Source organism: Microtus ochrogaster, chromosome X, assembly GCF_000317375.1.
Source record: "Microtus ochrogaster isolate Prairie Vole_2 chromosome X, MicOch1.0, whole genome shotgun sequence".
NCBI lineage: Eukaryota > Metazoa > Chordata > Mammalia > Rodentia > Cricetidae > Microtus > Microtus ochrogaster.
In genome coordinates this window covers 10,277,560-10,299,218 of record NC_022026.1, presented here as the reverse complement: position 1 = coordinate 10,299,218, position 21,659 = coordinate 10,277,560, and the positions used below count along the sequence as shown (strand labels likewise).

General features: G+C 43.8%; 1 protein-coding gene across 2 annotated transcripts in view; it reads left to right on the top strand.

Annotated features, from left to right (window-relative positions):
• Nucleotides 1-21,659, top strand: part of Gpc3 (glypican 3) — a 356,065-nt gene that overhangs the window by 249,970 nt on the left and 84,436 nt on the right. For both annotated transcript variants that reach the window (XM_026784932.1, XM_005358456.3), the window contains exon 6: nucleotides 17,423-17,543. In XM_026784932.1, the coding sequence (XP_026640733.1) occupies nucleotides 17,423-17,543 (121 nt within the window). The remainder of the gene's footprint in view (nucleotides 1-17,422; nucleotides 17,544-21,659) is intronic.

Below are 21,659 nucleotides of genomic sequence, written 5' to 3'. Positions count from 1 at the left end.
AAAAGGCAGAAATTCCTCCAGCTTTTGCCTTTGTGAGATAGAAATTTCAATTAGGGAGTCATGTAGACCAAGAGAAAAATGAACCACCTCACCAAATTAACACTGGGATTAGCAATAGTTAACTGTGGGGTTTGACTGCACTACCCTGTTAACACCTAGATGAAGAGCAAATGCCTTAGCGAGTGTTCTTCAGATACCCACGCAGGTAAGGCAAGTGTCGGAATCTTCGTTCTTTTTCTGGATCGTTTGTACTAGGTGAGCCCAATCTTACTCTTTAATCGCACTGATATTTAATGTCTTGTAACGGGGGGCCAGCAAGATAGCTCAGTGGATGAAAACACTTGTTCAAGCCTTACAACTTGAGAGTCCACAGTGGATCCAAAGAACCAGCTCCTGAAAGTAGGCTCTCTGACCTCACGTGTATGCCCACACTCGTACGGCCGAGACGGTGCCATCTTATTGCCCACCTCCATCTCCGTTTCTTTGGAGTCCTTCCCTCCTGAGTCTTCTCAGCCCTGGGTATACACTCCGTTTGCCTCTCTTAGCATGTCTCCTAGAAACATGGAGGGTGACCAACAGTGTCGAGACGACCACTTGAACCATCTTGTAGTTGATGCCTTAGTTCACTTCGATCCCTCCCTAGCATCTCCTGTTGCCCCTTTGTGACATACCTGGGCAGGCCGGACCTCACTCCAGGTGTCAGTTCCAAGAACGAGCTGTTATCTTCTCTGCCTGACAGTTTAACGTGGTTGCTTTTGTCTATGGGAAATCTGTATTCATCTTGTGCCTGGGCTGACTTGGACTCTCCATAATGGCTTCCCTCATTAGAAAACAAACTCCCTGAGATCTGCGGAGGGCTAATTACCGAGAGGGCGCCTTTGCTCTGCGCTTTGCAGTCTTACTTTGCATTTCAACTGAGAAATTATATACACACGCACGCACTGTGAATTCTCCTTCTGATTTCCAGTGAGCAGCCAAACCTTCTTATGTTTCGAATGTCTTGCCAGGATTTCTCGGAGAATTGGAAAGGCGGAAGTGTGGCTAGGCAACGCCTCTAGTTCTCAGAGACTTGTGTCCTTGTCTTGAAACTTTATAGGTTCTTCGAAAAGTGGAGTAAGGAGAAATTTTCAGTTTTAAAGTATTTTAGTTCGTGTGTGTGTGTCTACGTGTGGTGTATGCACATGAGTGTAGTGGGACACCCACGCACATGCAAATGTTTAACATCCTCCTCTATCGCTTTCTGCCATATCGCCCTAAGACAGGCTTTCTCACGGAATCAGAAGCTCACTGTTTCACTGAGGCTGGCCGGCCCGTGAGCTCCCATGACCCACCTATCTCTGTTCTCCAATTCTGGGCGTTCCAGGCATTTACAGCCATCCTTGGCTTTTTACATGGGTACTGGATTTAAATTCAGATCCCCATGCTTACAGAGCAAGCACGCTTACCTACTGAACCATCATCTCCCCAGCCCTGGTCTTTTATTTTCTTCTCTGCTAGATTAAAGGGCTAAACTGTGGTAGGGATGAATGAAAGAGATTTTAACCCCCGTTTCACAACACATACTGCAAAGTACTTTTCAAAAAATAGGTTCATAAGATAGCTTATGTTCTTCTGTGATCGAGGAAAGGCCAGAGAGGATACGGGACCCTGCTTTTATATTTCTGGTGTTTAAAAACTGCTCTCTTTTGAGGACTTCGGGGTGAGGCTAGCTGTCTAGAGCTGTCAACTATCAAGTTGGTTTACATAGTGAGAGGAAATGGTCTTCGATCATCAAAGGAGTTAAGGGAAGACTTCCATGTCATAGTATGTGTATATTCTCTCTCTCTCTCTCCTTACCGCCTCTCTCTCTCTCTCTCTCTCTCTCTCTCTCTCTCTCTCTCTCTCTCACACACACACACACACACACACACACACACACACACACATTCATTTCATTCCAGCGGCATGAGAACAGACCAATGGAAGGGAGCAGATACTATACATAGCTCCCACGCTCTTGTTTTAAAATAGACTATTTATTTTTTGATGTTTGGACTTATTTTTAGGTTTATAGTGTGGCTTTTATCCAAAGAACCCGAGGCAGAATGCAAGCTGTTTTAAATATAGGACTGCTGATATAAGCAGCAGTGTGGGAACCCTGGGATGCAAATCACTGGAAAAGCGATTGTCGAGCATGTGTGAGAACCTATCTTCTATCCTCTGTACCCCCAAAAAAGAACCACAGGGAAAAAAATCTATATGACAGATACCGTGCCAAGATGAAGGGAGGACGAGGGGAAAGTAAACGCTGGAAGATGGAAATGGCATTTGTGGCTTGACTTGGGTTTTCAAGCCATTTGGTTCAGAGCTCCCTCAGTAAGTAGTAAGTCATCCTAAGACTCGCCCAGTAGCCCACCGTGATGCTTTGAGGCTTAGAGATGCAGAAACACCCTTTAAGTCTCCAATTCTCTCATCTCAATGCTACTTCGTCCTTTTCTTTCTGTTCTTCAGGATGCTGTTTATGAAAGGCTGGATGGGGGAGAGGAGCAAATACAGTTATTTTTTTAATTTGGTTTATTGCTAGCTTTTGCCACAATTCTTAGTCCCCCTCAAACATCCTTGGATTTCATTTTCATGAATTCTCCAGGAAACACCATCAGCATACTCCATTCATCCCAGTTGGATGAACTGCTATGTATAGCCCAGAATGAAAGCATTGTTGCATCCACCTGTTTGCTAGTGTAGCAGTTACATGTTTGACTTCATTCTAGATAGCTAAGTCAACACTGTTTATTAAAAGAAATCTTTGAAAGACAGATGCATTACACAGAAAATTACTTAATTCACTATGACATGAAATATTATTGATGGCTTCTAAGGATTCTTAAAAAATCCTGATAGAGCAAGACAGATATGTTTGGGGTGTACCCATGTTTAATGATCCGTCTAAGGGATTAGATTGCTATATTTTTCATCATAGATTTATCTTAAAAATTGTCCTTAGTGACAGCTATTTATCAGGACCCACTCCAAGATGATGTAGTGACATTTATTCCTTAAGATTATGGTGCCACACACAGTAGCTTTACCTTCAAAATTGGATGAGAGAAAAAATGGCTCAGCTTGCATACTAATGGCTTCATACAATGTACCTCATTTAGAATGGGCTGCATTCGGTTGGCTCTCATGTCTTACATACTGGGAGGAGACACCTTCATATAGTGTATGGCAATGCCTGTAGATCGTCTGTTGAAGGCCCTCAATTGCTGTTAATGCAATTAGTCAAGGCATCTTTTGATCCCAGGGGTATGACTCAGGGACAGAGCAAGAATTTGTCTAGCATGTGGAAGACTCTGGATTCTGTCCTCTGCACATAAAGAAAGAAAGAAAAGGAACACATCCATAAAACAGCTTGTACAGACATTTACTAGGCCTGCATGTAGCATCTCCCCTTGATGACCCATTTCTGAGGAACAGCATGGTCTGCCCCCACTCCTTTTTATCTTATCTCTTCTGCAAAACATGAAAATCCCTGTCCTTGGCCTGGGTGGTAGTCCTCAGTCAGGACAGAAGCCAGAATGAGGCTAGTTGCCAGTTCGATGTAGTTGCTTAACCTTTATGGAAAAGGAAACAGATGATTAAAATCAGTCATGATTTCTCAATTTCTCAAGCCAGTGAATTTTATCCTTTTATATGAGGCTGGCTTCGATCCTTGGGTTTGTCTCCTTTATAGTGTACTTTCATTTCTCTGTGAAGGAATTTTTTTTCCATTTGTAGCTCAGATATCAGAGGAGCTTCCTCCTGTTTGCCCTCTAATCTTAGTAAAGCCATGTGGAGCTTTAAAACATTACCAAATGAGCTCTTCTTGTTTAGTCTTAGTTTTGTGTTGAGGCAGGGTCTTGCATAGCTCAGGCTGGCATAAACTTCCTATGTAGCCAAGGATGGCCCTGGAAGTATGAGCCTCCTGCTTCTTCCACCAGTGTGCTAGGGTTACAGTGTGTGCGCCACCATGACTGATTTATGCAGTAGCAGGGATTGAACATGGGACTTCCTGCATACTAAGCAAATGCCCTACCATCCACGTTATAACCTCAGCCCACTTCTAGGTTTGAAATACTTCGTCATGGCTGTCCTGGTTCTGGGAGCAGCTTGGACCAGTCTGTGTTCACAGGAGCCAGACAAATGTGTTCTCATTTGAGGTAGAGAAGCTCATTTGAGGTAGCTTGGGGTTAGAGTAGCATATACCAGGTTCTGCTCTGTAAATATACATACTAAGAAGCTCATTTCCAAAACCTATTGTGAAGCACTAAGACAAGGACTGTCCTAGCAGGGTTAGAATTAGAAAGCTGTTGGGCTGGCCTACCCCTGTTTACCCTAACTCAGTGTTACCTCTTTGGAGAACTGAATCCTCCTGTCCCTTGCGGTAGTGTCTCAGCATCTACCAGTACAGAGATCTTTTACATGCCTGTGTCTGATTTCTCACTATCTTCTTAAAGAAACGACCAAATCTTCTTTCATTTGTGTCAATGCTCCATTGTACCCAGTGCAGACTCTCAACGCATGTTTACTGAATTCAAAAGGTGAAGCAACACGGAGTCATGTGAGTTACAGGCTCGAGGGCTGGACATCGTGTCTGTCCCCTTGGGAACACTTGTGTACCTTGAGCAAGGCACTTGAACTTTCTCTTTCCTCATTTCCTTTCTCCGAGCGGTGGTAGAAGCAGCCCCTTCTCTGCCTGCCTTGAAGGGGTTGTTGTGAGCCCCCAGTAAGGTCATGCACATGAGATAGTTTTGGAAATTGGAAGCACCTTTCATTTACTAGATTTTAATGTGGGAGAGTAGGGCAGATCCAGGGAAAGCGCTGCCCCGAATAAATGGAGCTGCCCGCCAGATGATGAACACCACATTACCAGATTCGTCGTGCAAGCACGGACGCTTTTAGCAGCCTCCTGAACATCTCTGTCTTTCTCTCTCTCTCTCTCTCTCTCTCTCTCTCTCTCTCTCTCTCTCTCTCTCTCCTAGTGTCTCTAGAAATTCTTTCCTTTAAGCAAATCTACCTGGCCCCGCAGAGTCTATTTTTATCCAAGTTTGCCCATGGTGTTGAATAAACCAGTTGGCCCTGAATTAGGAGCTACTTTGAGAGACTGGCAGCATCAGTTTAAATTAACAAAAAGTCTGAGTGACAGCCCATTTTGAAGGGAAAGCACTTATATTCCTTTCAAACCCATGTAATCATAGTGCTGGGGAATTGAACTTGAAGTGCGTATGAGATAATGGAATAAACAGATGAGAATCATTGATAATGAAGCCATTGTTGTGTCAGTGCTCCGCTGAAGACCATCATTCTCAGACTGATTAGCATGCTCCTGGGAAGCCTATTTATTTAACATATTATTCTTCTTTCCATCATAAATACAAAATTTCCCATTTTAAAAATCCTCATGCTTGGATACTGATAGCCCAACATTTCCCAGTGCCAGTGGATAGCAACTGGCAGCAATGCTCTGGGCTTTGGTTATTAAAATAGAAAAATAAGAAAATAATTTGGGGGCTGATTTTGATCCTCATCACTGTATAAATTGAGTGTGGTAACACACACCTGTATTTTCGGCACAGGGGTGGGGGTGGAGTAGAACCAGGAATGTTAGAACTCCAGGGTCATCCTTAGCTACATAACAAGTTTGAGGCTACCCTGGGCCATGTAAGGCCCTGTCTCAAAACAGAGATATTCACTCTGAACAATAAATGTCTCTGGCCCCAACAATGATAAATTTACTAGTATAGCTCACCTGGGACTTTGCAATTTTTACATAGGAATTCTCAAGTCCCAGGAATTCCCTCAGTTTTGGGAAAATTCCCAATAGCTGGTCACCTCTGGGTCCTATGTGTGCCATTCCCATGGGGGTTTGCCTTGGAATGATGAGGGAGTCAAAGGAATTGGAGCTTCCTCGTTCCCCCTTTAACTCCTGCCCTTCTGCCCGAAGTATCCCAAGCCCTGCTGTCTTTGCTCCTTCATCCTATCCAAGTTTGACACCTCACAAAGGAGGACTCACCCAGTAAACATGGCTCAGTATAATAATCGCTAACTCAGCCAGCGTGCTCGCCAGGTACTGGGCTCGGTGCTTTGTGGGCATTCATTCTCGCAACAGCCTTGGTGGTGGACCGTGTCATTTACCCCCAGTCATCATCTTCCCATCTGTGCTGGTAACACTGAGGACAGTATTAGCAGAGGCCGCCGCACTAAGAAGGCAGATGGAATTCAGAGCCAGCCAGTCCACTATTCACCTCTGGACCGCAGATGCTTGGCTCCTCTTCTTTGGGGTTCAGAATTTGTCTGTCGTCTTCCTATTTCTGATCGAACCTCTAGCCTAGATTTGCTTTTGTTGCTAGTCCACCCTACCTAGAACGAGTACTCAATGCTAAATCTAGTCCTTTCTTTACCCCTGACCTCACCCTTAGGTCCAAACAAGGGCACCAGGCCTTTCCAGTCTCTCCAGCTATGTTGTGGGTTTTTTTCCTGTCTGTGAGAGCTCTTTGTCCCAGCGCTACCCCAGTGTCTAGCTAGAGGGCGCCCTTTGCTTGCCTCTGAGACTAGTCCTCCGTTCAATCAAGTAACTTTGTTTTCTTCCTTTATTTCTTTGTTCGTTTGCTTTGTGAGATGGAGCCTAGGCTGGTTTTGAACTCTCTGTATAGCTTAGGAAGATCTCGAACTCCTGATTCTCCTGCCTCTACCACCCAAGTGCTGGGATTGCAGGTATGTGCCACCACACACAGCTCACATGGCTCTTCAAATGAAAAACACTGAATCCCCTGTAGATCTTTGAAGCCTGTGCAAAGAGACCCTTGACTCTAGGCTAAGAATCTGATTTGCATCCTACCTCTATGGTGAATGTGTATCGCCTTCAAAAAGTCATTGCCCTTTTATTTATAACAAGAAGAAATGCGACAAAACCACTTCTAACTCTTTCCATTTTTGCCAGGCTGTGACAGTCTAAGATTTGGGAGGAAAGTGGGACTGTCGTGCAGCCACCTGGGTGACTTTGAATTTCCACTTATGTCCTTGATGGCTTCCCAAAGAGTCCACAGTGAAAGTGATTCAGATAGAGCCTCGAGGTATAGTCACTCTCATTAGGAGAGCCATGAGCTCTTCATTTCAGTCCTCGGCAGCTGACAGGCATGGGAGCAGGCAGCCCGACTGTCTGAGGTGGCAGAGTCATTCTTGGGTTCTGATCCTGGAGCGTTCAGGGTGAGAGTCACGTCATTAAATCTTAAAGAAAAACACCTCCCTCAGAGCCCCATACCGCTCTGGCAGGGCTTCTGAGCGAAAGAAATAGAATTCAGTGACTGTTGCTCCGAATAATACTTGCCACAACTGCCCAGAATGGAAATTAGACGCCCGCCCTCTAGCCACAGAGCTAGATTCGGGATGGGAGAGATACAACTAGAAAGATGCCAGGGCCTGAAGGGCAGGTAAGAGCTGAGGAATACAGAGTGGCCTAGCAGCCAGAGGGAGGACGACAATTTTCACTCTTTCCAGAAATCTCTAGGCTGTGGAGCTTATGTGGTTTTGGACCCAGTTGTCCTGTGTGAACTGTTGTGAGCTTTTATTAAGTATTTATGTGGCGGTTTGTATTTTACCAAGTGCTTTACAATCACTTTTATTTGGCTGCGCGAAGTTGTCCTGGCCTCCCATCTGTTTTATGCACTGGAGAGTCATCCTGTTGCTGTTTGCTCAGCGCCTCCACGCACCCAGCCTCACACAATGGGTAGCTTGTTCTAGTGGGGCCGCAGGTGCAAACTGCCCAGGACACCTGAGCAACTCGGGTATGGTTCCCACTGGCGTTTCAGTCCGCTTGCCTCTGTTATTCTTTCGTTTGTCATTGATGGCTGGTGACTGGGAAGTGCCAGCACCAGGCCCAGGCCTGTGAAGGGTGGTGCTAGCCTGATCTGCACTGCAGGTGACAAGGCCTTTGTCTGGACTAGTCGTCACCGTCACTGCTACCGATGCTCACTCTTCCACCAGATGAAGACTCACTGAGTGCTCCTTTTTCCTTGCTGCTTCCCCACCTCTTGAGGCACGCTGTCTTAGTTAGGGTCTCTTCTATCACTGTGAAGAGGCACCATGACCACAGCAACGCTCAGAAAGAAAACATTTCATTGTGGTGGCTGGCTTATAGTTTCAGAGGTTTAGGCCATTGTCATCATGGCAGGGAGCATGGCAGCATGCAGACAGATGCGGTGCTGGAGCTGGGGGTGCTACGTCTTACAGGCCGCAGGAAGTCGGCTGACTGTCACACTGAGAGAAGCTTGAGCAAAAGAGACCTCAAAGCTCCCCAACCCCCCGTGACACACTTCCTCCAACAAGGCCATACCTCCTCGTAGTTAGTGCCTCTCCCTTTGAGACTGTGGGGGCCAATGACATTCAAACTACCACATACACTATTCCAGTCCACTAGGTTTGTCTTCCGGTAGTTCACAACATAAACACTGAAATTCCACAGTCCCAAATGCTTTAGGATCAAGAACTTCCTGGTGGGTTGATATGATGTCACAGTTGAGAAAATTCCATGGCTCACCTCATGTGACAGGTCACAGTCAACATGCAGGTACATTATTACATGTATTTCATATCTCTAGGTAGCTTTCATTGTGTGGCTAAGGAATATAGGAAACGGGAAGGAATTTCATGTTTACCGGTGAGTCTCATCTACAGCATATCTTATGACACACAAGTCAGGAGCCCCGAATCAGGGAGAAAATGCAAACCCTTCCAGGCCTGAGCATTTTGGAGAAGAGCTCCTCCACGTGTAAAAGTAGCGGTGTGCTCACCTTCACATGCTGACAATGGAGGGCCCAGAGCAGGCGTCAGATTTGGTTCACAACCAGAAAACATCCTGCGTTCAGACAGCGACGTGAAGTTTGTGCCGTTCAAAAAGAGGCTGTGATCCAGCTGAATGCTACTGACAGCTGCGTTTCTTAAGTGCTCTCTGGAAGCCCAGTGACTATTCCCAAGACATGACCCTGAGGCTAGAAGGAGTGGGCCTTTGGCTGTGAGGACCCATCTCTCTGGCTAGCTGGACCAAGTGCTATGTGTCACCCCACTTGAATGGTAACATGTATTGGGGCATAGAGCGGCAACTGATGTCGACAGTAAGGTGACTTGGTGAGGGGAACAGAATGGCAGGGAGACTGGAAGCGCAGCGTAGGGCAGGTCCTCAGGCCATGGCCGCAGATCCAAGCAAGGCTCAGTGACAAGAAGTAGGCAGAAGTAGGTTAGAGTTTCTACCCTATACACTGAGCTTTGGGGAGGGGGCTCCACCTCACAACAGCCCCATAAACATCTAGTGAGGCCCTAGTGTGTGCCGGAAACGAAATGAGGTGGTGGACCCAGAGGGGAGTACACACGAGGAAGTGAGACAGAGGTCGGGTCATACAGCCAGGGAACTAGGCCAGAGGAAGTTGGGCCTGGACACCTGGGGCTTTCTCACTCTTGGAAAGAATGGCTTTGAAGAGCTCAGCCTCTTTCCAAAGCCTGGGGCTTGCCAGGTGAGTCAGCTCAGCGACCTTCAGTAGCTCTGTTTCCTCTGGCCTAGGGGATGTCTAATCCTTCAGGTGAAAGGCTTTGAGGCCTGCTGGGGACTACAGATAAGGGAACAGAATCTTCCAACAAAAGCGGTAGCAAGAGTGATTATCTTGTCAAGAATTTCTGCAGCACACTTTGCTATGGAGTCAGTCTGCCCTTTGCTCCAGATCTCTGGCAGTTCATGGTGACATTCAAACCAACACGATGAACTTTGAACTGCTTGAAGTCCTGGCCTGTAAGTGCTTCCTTGACAGGTCCTGTCCCTTGGAAGCTCTGGGAAGGTCTTTCTGGTGGAGAGTCTTCCTCAGGTAGGCATGAGTGTTCGGTGTCTGCCACTTACACCTCAGAGTTCAAGTACAAAGGCAAACAAAGAAAACTTAGGCGTTGTTTTACCTTGATATGTCCTGGTCCTGTACTCTTCCCAGTCCAGCCTTAACTTACACTTTACCTCGAACCAATGTGGGTGCGAGGGCCTTGAAGCTTCTCCCAAATATTGTTCTCAAGGTTCATTTGGGCTCTCAGGAAGTTCTTTGCAAACAACATTTGTTGAAGGCCTACTATGTGTCGGGCACTGTTTAGTACTTTTACATAACGAGCTCTCACGCAGAATGTTCTGTGTTCTAGGCACTGTTATAAGCAAGTAGCTTATGTCACCTTAACTTATTAGCATCCATTGCATGAACTAATTCCCCATAACATGCTAATGGCATTATTTCTTACCTGTTTGAGGGGATCCCATTTTATTTTTTTATTTGCAGACTGAACCAGGTGTGCTAGGCACGTGCCCAGGCTGGTCTTTAATTCACTCTGAATTCCAGGCAGGCTTTGAACCTGCAATCTCCCTGCCTCAGCCTTCAGAGGATCCAGGAGTGCAGACCTACATCAGCGAGTCCAGCTCAAAGCAGTTTGCATCTTGGACTATAAGCCCAGTTCTCCTACTCCCACATGAGGTGGCCCTCTTGTAAATGCGTCATATAGGATGGGGGGCGTAGCTCAACTGGTATAGTGCCTGCTTAGTGTGCACGAAGTCTTTGGTTCAATCCCCAGCACTGTGTGAATCCCCCGCACTGCGTGGGCAGTGCGTGCCCTTAATCCCAGCACTGGGGAGGTAGATTTCCTTTTTCCTCTCCTCCCCTCCTGGATGCCGTGCACATGCAGGTGACATGTAACTGAGATGCAGGTATAGCTGTCCCAGGCCATTTCTATCTTCCCCTCTCTCCTGGGCAGCCCCACATTCTGCTGGATGATGTCGGCTTCTCGCATTTTCTGCACCAGGTGGAGAATAGTCACCGCTTTGCTGGACTGAAGTGATTTATATGCCAAGACTAATCTTTTAGTCCTTTCTCAAGTGGGGTTTGATACAGGACAGAAATAGATTGAGACTCACTTATTCTCTTACCATGTTAATGTCTACTAAAACGAGACGTAAATTGGTTTGCACCCTTCCGCTTCTTTCCCTAGCATTTATTTCTTGCTACTGAAATCTCTTTGTAATTTCCAAAAGACAGCACAATTGTGCAAAAACACAGGTATCTCTTGCATGGATAAATCTGGGGTTTTTTTTGTTGTTGTTGCTATTGTTGCTTTGTTTTTTGTTGGTTTTTTTTTTGTACTGTAATTTGCTCTGGAGTTATAACTATTGTGCTAAAGTTATAAAAATTAAACAAATGAAACATTTTTTTTCTTAAAATATAGCTGCAAAAATCTGGGTTTAATGATCCACACTTGCAATCCCTAGTATCAGAAGGCAGGAGGTTTTAACACCTTAAGTTTGGAGCCAGCCTGATGTACATATAGTAAGTTCCAGGCTAGCCAGGGGTAAATACTGTGACTCAAAGTAAATGAACAATGAAATGAACACAGATAAGTAAGAAAATTCTCTCTTAAACACATTTAAAATCAGTGAGTTTCTTCTTTACTTGTATTTTCCTGTGTATTCATGCAAATTAAGACTGCATCTCTGCCATAAAACAGTTGTACCTGACAGCCTCTTAATAAGATGTTTTTTCTAGTCTGTGTTCTGTTTTGTTTTCGAAGTTATTTATTCTCTTTAAATTATCCCATTTTCCCACAGTGCCTATTGTGGCCAAGGAAGGAATGGCAAACCATTGGCTGTCATGCCACAATATGTCCATAAGATGTCGCTCTGAGCACGTACGATCTAGAGCTTGTTTTTTCTCAGCAACAACCAAGTAGCAATTGAATGTAAACTTTTGTGAAATCAAACCCTTTTTGCTGGGAGTTCGTCCTTCTGCGGCTTGCTTGCAAACCCTTACCACCATTTCAATGCCTAGGGCAAGAGAGAAAGTGAAATCTCTAGCCACTCCCCTGCCCTAAATCAGAACCAGGGTGTTAGGAATGGACAGGACACGTTTGAGGAACCTTTAAAGAAAAAGGTTTCTTCCGAGCATGAAACTTGTCATGTGGGCTGTTAGAAAAGTCCCTTGCTGAGTCTGTTTCTTGGTGTCCTGGGCGAGGGGCTGGACCCGCTGATCTGTGAAGGCGCCGCCATCTCCAGCTTTCTCCATTTGCATCCGCTGATTGCTTTCCACTCCTGGTTGCTGCCTCAGCCAGTGCAGATTTAGGAAGAAAAGCCCGCCCATTTTACGCTTGTTTGACTCTATTCCTCTTTACTTCAACTGTCCCGGGACAAGCATGCCCAGATGGCCTGTTTTAATTAGGTTCCTTTTCTCTTTAAGGCTTTTACACAGGTTTCCTCCCCCCTCCCCCCTCCAGGCCTTAACCAATCTGCCTGAAAGGGAGAAACATGTTCTCCTTTTCACTGCACAAATAGGGTTTTCTTAGTATCCACGGCAGTCATTTTTGTGCTGAATAGATCCAAACAGGATGGGGGAAGAAGATACTACACGCAGTGCTTAAAGGAACACTTCTAACATCACGCTAAATATATTTAATCCAAAAAGGAGGGAAAAGGCATTCCATTTTGGAGGTGGGCAATTTCTGTTCCTTTATTGCCAGAGGCACGTTAAAACTTTGGGAAGAGGCATTTGTGCAAAGAAGAGGACCATTAATCAAGTCACAGTTGAGTATTACCAACCAGATAACCTGCAGTTAAAATCTCCCGAGGCTAATGAGCGCTCCTCTCCCTGCCGTCCCTGGGCAGTGTGTGGAGCAGATGAATTGGGGCTATGATGGCTCAGCCTCATTCAAAGACCGGCATGAACTGCATGCATCAGCAGCACCAAGGGAACCCATGGAAGTGAAATGCTGAATGAATTCATTAACTGGAAACTCCCGAGACACCCCGAACTGATTACCTTCGGGCTTTGACACTCAGAGCACACATGTCACGTGAACTACCTTGAGAACACATCATCTGTGCCCCTTTGTAGCAAAGGAGACAGAGGCTGGAAGGCACATGCACTTAAGTAAACATAGTAAATCTGCTCTTTTAAGTTATTCACTATGTGAAATCATGCCTAGATGAAGCAGCTGGCTTGTGGCAGTCATTTCACAATATATAGATGGATCTAAACATCACATTGTACACGGTGAATATATTACAAGTTTTCCAGTTCTGCCTTTTCAATGCTGAACAATTTGAAATTAACTGTAATTTACAACCTCATTTAAAAAATTCAAATAGTTACAAAGGTTCAGAAAGCTCCCAGTAGGGGTCTGAGGATGTAACACATGAGCAAGTCTTGCCCAATATTTCCTTGTTTTTACTATTTTCTCATTTTCCGTACGTATTTGAAGGTGTAGAATGTGTAGAGAATAAGAGTTCTCCTTTTGGGGGAGCTGTATTCCAAGACCCCAAGTTGCTACCTAAAACAAATGATAGTACCGAACCCTACATACATAGTCACCCCTCTATACCCAAGGAGTCGACCCAATACAATTCAGAAACACAAGTAGGGAAAAGGCTGGGGGTGTAGGTCTGTGGCAGAACACATGCTTCCTGAATTTGACCTTGGGTGGTACGAGGGAAAGAAAGGAAGTGCTGGTCAGTGGTAGAATACTTGCCTAGTATGTGTGAGGTCCAGCACCGAAAAGAAAAAAAGCAGTGGGGGAGCCAGCCATGGTGGTATACACCTTAATCCCAGCATTCTGGAGGCAAAGGCAGGATCTTTGTGAGTTCAAGGCCAGCTTGGTCTACATAGTGTGTTCCAGGCCAACCAAGGCTCTACAGTGAGACCCTAGAGAGGAGAAATAAATATGGGGGGGCTACATTGTGCTGAATATATACAGATATTTTTCTTGTAATGACAGCCTAAATAACATAAGAATTGCTTGTACTACAATAAGTATTATAAATAATGTTGAGATGATTTAAACTACATGAGAGGATTGTATAGGTTATACATATACTGTGTGATATTTTTATAAAGGGGGATTCTAGAACTAATTACTCTTTCATACCAAAGGATGCCTGTTCTATTGTTTCCTGAACATAAACAGCTATTATCAAGTTTAGTTTAGAAATTAGACATGGTAAGACATTAATAATAGATATTATTAATATTAATAATAAAACAATTATAAATGTATACTATAATAAAAGTTATGTGAACTCTTCCCTCACTCATAAGTAATCTGATCATTTAGGCAACTTAGAAGTCACTAGCATGCAGATAGCATATACAATGTAGACATTCTGAACAAAGATAATTTACATCCTAGACATGGTGGAGTGGGATGGTACAGATTTTATCACACTATTTAGAACAGCAGACAATTTCAAACTCGTGAATTGTTTCTGTAGGTTTTCACTTCGTGTTTGCAGGCTGTAGCTGTTTCCCAGCCACTGATTCTATAGAAGGTAGCGCGGGAGACAAGTGGGGAAAGGACCATGATAATGTATATACAAACCCATTTTTATCACACGTAGAGCCACACTGGACATTCTTTTTTTTTTTTTGTAGTTTTTGAATGACTGCATTTATTAAGTATACGATGATCCAAAGTCAAAGAATAAGGAGTGATAGAGAGACAGTAAGACACGGTGGAATGAGGTTCCAGCAGAAACCCACTGAGGGAGCCCCTGACTTAAGGCAGCCAGCTGGAGTTCCTAACTGAGAGGTCTGGACAGAACAGAGCGTCCCTCCAGTGAGGCTTCTGAGTGAATGAGTAAGAGCAGAGAGGTAGCATCATCAACTGGGGCTTCCACGTTTAGCAGAAATTAATGGGGGAAGCCCCTTTAAGGCTGTTAGTTTGCTTTTCCGATTGAGAAGTCCAGGCAGGGCAGAGCTTCTTCATGTGAGGTTTCCTCATAAAACAACAAATAGCAGCAGATAGAGACATCTTCGAGTCAGTGGTTCCCAGCATCCAGCAGACGTGGGCTAAGGAAATCGAGATGAGCAGCTGGAGTTCCTATTGCGTGTTTCCTCTGAGGATGAATTGAGGTTTCTCTTTTATGTTGTAGGCACTTTTATATTACCGGACAAACTATGGTAACATCTGTTGGAAGTAGTTTACCTTTTAGCTGTTCCCAAAGCTTTTATGGTTTTACCTGGACTTCTTTGCTGATACCTTCCCTCGCCACCAAAGAATTAGTCTATCCCCAGACCTTGGAAGACATTTTGAGACAAACTTGGATCAGAAATGGGAGGGAGAAGGCAACCTTCCATCCAGAGCCAATTTCTCAGTGATTTACCAATATAACGTACATTGTACCATGAAAGAAGTACTATCTTATATCTAAGGGATCAGACTTCAATCACCTTGAAAGCAGTGACCTTCCTCTCCAGTAAGTAACTCAAGGCGGGCGGCTCTGTGATTCAAGACAGGGATTACTTCTGAAAGAGTTGACAAGAATGATAGTGGAGGGGAGGACAGTATTGACTCTCTGAATCACATCCCATAGACGACTCACTGTATGGGATGCCATAGACTGGTCACTGTATGGGATGCCATGGACTGCTCACTGTATGGGACTCCATCACAAGATCTGGATTCACTTCCTTATTCTATTTAATAACTGAGGGGAGTAAAATTTTCCCTTCCTCAATCTCGGGTTCTCTTCCTTTCAGTTCATGTAGAAATAGCCATCGTTTCCCAATGCTTTTGCTTCGTGTGCAAGCCTCATTTCTAAGATGCACCTGTGAACATACGGTGGCTAGTACTGGTACTGAGTTTATTTCTGTTTGATAAAGAGTCCACGAAGGCGGTTGGCACGTGATAGCCTGGTGATCTGGCCAGTCAGTGGTTGCCTTTTCCTTTCAGCTGCAAAGCTTCTAGGAGCAGAGTATATGTTTACGATACACATGCACATAGGCACATGCACACACATATACACATGCATGCACACACAACATACACATGTGCATCCACGCACACATTCTCTACTGGGCAGGAATAAACTCAGTACTGTAAAGTGCTCTACAAAAGTATAACGACACTAAATCAGCACACAGGACTGTTCCGTGAAGCATTATTTATGTAACCAAAGCTTTTACAAGCGTTTCAGTTGTTTATTAGTAACGGATTGGACAAATAAATTATGACCTATACAGTCATGCTGAGCAAGAATAACAAAGCAGTTTAGTATGTTCTGAAATGGAATATGTTCAAGATATAGATATTAGGACAAAAATGATGCAAATCAGGATAAATAACAGAAGGATTCCAATTTGGGTTAAAATTATGTCTTAGTGGATGCATTTGAAGTGTTTCCATGAATGCTTATCATGATTCTCTTTAGAAAGACAAGGTTATGGGGAAATCTTTATTTTTTTTGTCTGTACTGTTTGAATTGTTACAATAACTACGATTATTTTGTAATTAAAAATGTCATTTCAAAGTATAAATTTAGGGACTAGAGAGATGGCTCAGCAGTTAAGAGCGTGTGCTGTTCTTGTAGAGGACCAGAATTCAATTCCCAGTAACCACAGGGTGTGTCTCACAACCACCATAACTGCAGTTCTTAGGAATCTAGTGCCCTCTGTTGGCACTGGAGCTGGCTAACGTGCAAGCACACACACATACCTACACACGGGTATACAGAGAATTCAAAAGAAATCTTTTGTAAGTACAGCTTTACCCTTAACCTCCTTACTCAATTGCGTTTGGGAGAAAGTTGCTTACGAGTGGACAAAAGGCCTCCAAGTCTCCAGGAGAAAGTGGAAAGGGCTTGACCTTTTCTTCCTTTGTAGCAGTGTTCTGGTTTTTGCAGATGAAGGAAGAGGAAACAATTGCAGTGAACTCTGTTTCTTAGCTTTGACTTCTGATTCTTTCTATTCTAATGCAAAATAAATAATGACAATATGTAGAGATCTGGAACCATTGGGCACAGCAAAATGTCTATCTCCGGTGGGGCTCGCTGTCCTGGTTGAAGTTGGAAGCGCCTGGCATTGGGGATGAGCGGCTGAATGAGTGGTCTTGGATTGCCAATCTTTGCTCGCTCTGCTGACCATTTCTGTAGAGACCTAACTACTCCAGCGCTGAAATGAAGTCTGTGACTTGCCATGCTGGAGCATGTCAACAGGCCTTCCCCTGACCTATTGCCTTCTCTTCTGGGGGAGAACATGGAGGCAAGCTGCCAGGCAGAATGTGTGCTGCATCTGGTTGAGAAAGCTCCCCGAACAGAAACCCAGCTCCTCTGAGGCCCACAGGAAATTGTGAGAGGAGGGGTCTGAGGTGAAGGCAGAGGTAGAGAACGTGGGAGGGTCTTTCTCCTTCAAGTGAGCGAAAAGCACATGCAGAATTAGGCCTTTATGGTATTTTTCACTGACCATGACCTTGAGCCTCCCCTAGCACAGTTCCTCCTATTCTGTCACCTCATGTCCTAAAAGGCTGGAGAGAATTTTTGTCAGCTATACTGTTGGTACCCAGTGAAGTCAGTGCTTTCTTTGAGTGGGATTTTCTTTGACAAGCATTCTCTTTCCCTTCCTCTCTACAGATACAGCCAGAAGGCGGCCAGGAATGGGATGAAGAATCAGTTTAACCTCCATGAGCTGAAACTGAAGGGGCCTGAGCCGGTGGTTAGTCAGATCATTGACAAACTGAAGCACATTAACCAGGTATGTGGTATGTCCAACAGAAGTGGAAACTGCACCAGAAACCAACAGCAGGGAGATGCTTTGCCCTGCTGAAACAAAGGCTAGGCCATTTGGATAAACAGTGATTATTCATTTTCTTCAATGATTTTCCTCTGGTCCTCATCTTTCACTCCATTTTTAAATGATTATGACATTGCAGTATGAGAGAAATTGTAATTGTATGGCCTCTATGCCTGAATTCGTAAAATAATTTTTTAAATGATACTCAACTAACAGCAAATTCTCCTGGTCCTCTTAGTCATTGGCTGTGGCTCTGTAGGAGTCTGTTGTCCAATCATCGTGATTGATAGAGATTCTCATTGATTACAGTTTCATTCCATCATTGTGCTGTCTCTTTATCCATTGAGCTATCTCTTGATCGTAGATTACTTTCTAAAAGACTGTGCTGTTGCATTAAGAGATGAGTGTAGCTCAATGGCTAGTTCCAAATCGCTTTCTAGGGAGAGAGTGTGAGCTTGCACTGCCACCAGCAAGATATGGGAGGTCCTGTGTCTCTCTCTGCTTCTTTGCCAAATTCTGACTCGCTCCTCTCATTTTTTTGACCTGTACACATAGTTTTTTTCCTCTTGTGAGTAGTTTAGCAACAAGACACAAATAGAAGTTAGCTATACCATCTGCTTGTGATTGCTTTGTGGCTGCATTTTTTTTCTTCAAAAAGCCACCAGAAAGGCCACCATATGCCACAGTGACAGTGTTCCTATGCCATGCTATGCTTCATGAATGGGAGGGCCCAGGCACTTGGCTACAATTTGTTGCTTGGGGAAAATTTCATATAGCTAAAATGTTTGTGCAGGGACAGACGTTTCTGCGTGAAGACACTGGCCTGATTGTATGTTTGCTGTCAAAGTTAGTGAATTTGTGACATTCTGGAAAATAAAAACCGTTTGCGAGGGCTTTCTAACAGTAGCGCATGTCACTTGCATTGCATCGTGAAAGTCCTGACAGCACACTCGGGTGGAACTCCTCTAGAGCCTCCTAAAGTGTTTGAGCTCAGTGAGCACTTAATAAATGCTTGTTACTGCTGCCGAGCACATGGCCAGAGCAGTGTGATTACTTACAAATGTGTCTCCAAGGGTACCATGGCAAAGCCAGTGCAGGCTACTTCACCTAGGAGCAGTGGTGGTATTGGTTTTCGAACTATTTATACTGATCCCAACTCACAGTGTCTGGGTGAGAATGCTCAATCACTAGATTCCTGCATTAGAAGAGCAAAATTTCAGGGCCCATCACTGTGCCTCTAATCCGGAGTCAGTGAACTTTAAAGAATACCTCATGTGTTATCCTGGGTCCTAGAGACTTCTGATATGGAAAGAAATCTTACTACTCTGATTTTTACAGCGTCTCTGGGAAGGGAGCCCAAGTAGAAATATCTCAAGAAAGATAGTGTGATGAAGAGCCTGGAGAGATGCTGCTCATTAGTTTGGGGTGACATGGTAGAGACATGGTGTGAGCTAGGCTAGGGAGAGGAGTCCTGGGAGGAGCTAATGTTAAGACCTGCTTCCATGGACCATTAGTAAGGTTGGAATAAGTAAAGAGAAGTAGACCAGACAAAGACCAGGGGACAGAATCTGCCTGCAAAGGGAAAAAGTTGAAGAGATACAGGCTTCAAGGTGGTCTAGCAGTCACCAGCGGTATTTACAGCGCAGTTAAAGAATATGGACTTACATATGCACATGGGTCTAAAGATAGTTGTGGATCTTACCCTATATGTAGGGTAATGTAATACACACACACACACACACAAATATATATACATTTATATATAGTTATGTATAATTTTGTATGAGTATTATATAAATTATACATAACTATATATAATACATTGTTTATATATAATATATTATATAGTTATATGTGCATATATAATTTTGTAATGCATAGCCTTAGGCAAATCAGTGTTTTCATTCTCCCTTCAGTAGTACTCCATAGCTATCTAAAGTGTATGTGTGTGTGCATACTACAACACACATAAATACACATGCACATATGCATATATATAATTGTATGTGTATGCCAGGCCCTTATTAAATGGTAATTGTGGAGATGCTGTTCAGGCTTTTCCCCATAGGCGGGACTCGGGACTTAACTTTGAAAGGGAGCTTCAGTACTCTGGCCACTGAGTTTTATGGGAGGGCAGATTCCTTTGTTACTTCTCTTGTCTCCTATTTTTTTCCTTTCATTTAACTTTAGGTCAGAAAAGCACAAACTAATTCGTAGGGAGGTAGAGGTGAGCAGAAAGAGCAAATTCACCATCAGCATTCCTTTCTTTCCCCCTCTACTCATAAATTAGTGTGTGAACATCTTCAGCTTCTACACAAATGCATTGAGCAATCGATTGTCATTGGCAGACCAGTTTTACCTGTTAGCGTGGTCTGGCAATTGATTGTCATTGGCAGACCAGTTTTACCTGTTAGCATTGGTCTGGCTCCAGACACCCACAACGACTTTCTCTCATTCCCACCTGTGTTGCTTTACATGCACAAAACACATCTTTTCAAACAGATAAAACTCACCTTTTCGCCATTGTTTGATGTGAAAGTGAGAGCCTTTGGGTAAATGACAAAGGACAAAGTTTTGAGTATGCTGCTAATACTAATAGTGTGTTTGATTTCTATAGCACAGAACCTTATTTCAATCACTGCACATTCTCCAGACTAGTTGTTTAGGGGAGACTCCAACCGGAACCACGTAAGATACACTCTCACAGAACCATTCTTTTCAAGAATTCACTATCCTTAAACGTTTCATCATCCTCACCAAGTAATAAATGTTTATCCCTTTTTATTGCTAGAGAAACTGAGGCAGGGAGCCATTAGAGGCTATGCAGGCATGCTGCCAAAACATCTAGTGAGTCTAGTTGAAAATTCAATCAATTATCCAGATGTTGTTTCTTATATACTGCCAAACATCTGGATTCACTGAATGCCTGACTAAATTGGCCTAAACTTTTGGCAGTGGAGAGGTAGAATCAAGTTAACTTGCCTGTGTTCACATGTGAGTGGTGAATCCAGGTAATGTTACTTTCCATAATACGTGTCTATAAATACAGACATATCTTCCTATCTGTGCTTGTGTGTATGTCCTGTGGAACTAGACCATTTATGAGCATATCCCCAAATAACTCAACTTTCTCCCACAGAAATTCTCAGCTGCCTTCTTTTAGGTTTCTGTTGATAGCACTTGAAATACTATACTCACTAGGGGAATAAAATAACATTATTTCTACATTGACAGTCCCACAGTGTAACCTTGAGGGGATGGGTCCAGGGTCAGTCCCGGGCCCATTTCCTGGGAAGCTGTGCAGGTGTGTAATATACTCCCTCCTTCTAAGCTACAGTTCATACGTAACATTCCCACAATGGAGAATGAGGTCCTTTTTATTCCTTTTTCAGTTCCTAATTTGTGTGAGGATTTACTGTTTTGTGTTAGGAGAAAAACGAAACCCTCCTTGGTTCTCAGTGTTGGTTCTGGAATTTACTAGACAGTATTGCTTTTTTAAAAAAATAAAAAAACCACCTTTGGTTTCTGTTAGTGTCCATCTGCTTAGGCTCCTATGTGCAGAGAAGGCTCCACCAGTACCAAAGAATGGTCATAATACCTACCTAACCAGATGATGCTGTGGGTCACTTAGCTGCTAACTTAGTTTTGTTGGTAGCATTTTTGAAGTTTAAGTATATTTACTAGTTAGAGCTAATTTTGCTGTCCCTAAACTACCATAGACATTATTGTCCCCAAGGAAAAACTAATTATTTATCATGTTCCCATTTCAGTAAAGGTTCAAGTAAAATTACAGAAATTGTTTTCCTGCCTGTTGTAAAGAGTTGAGGCCAGAACAGTCAATATCTGCCCATTTAGTGTCAAGAGTTTTGCATTCAAAGTAGGATAAAGTCTCATCTGTTTAGCATGGCTGAACTGTCCTGCTGAATGGCGGGGGAGTGGACGAGATGGCCTCTTAAGATTCTGTGATTTGTGACTCAAGGTCAGGCTGTAACCCAACACCCTCTTGTGACTTGATTCTCTGCCCTGCAGTCTTTTTATTTTATTTTTTTTTAAATATTTATTTATTTATTATGTATA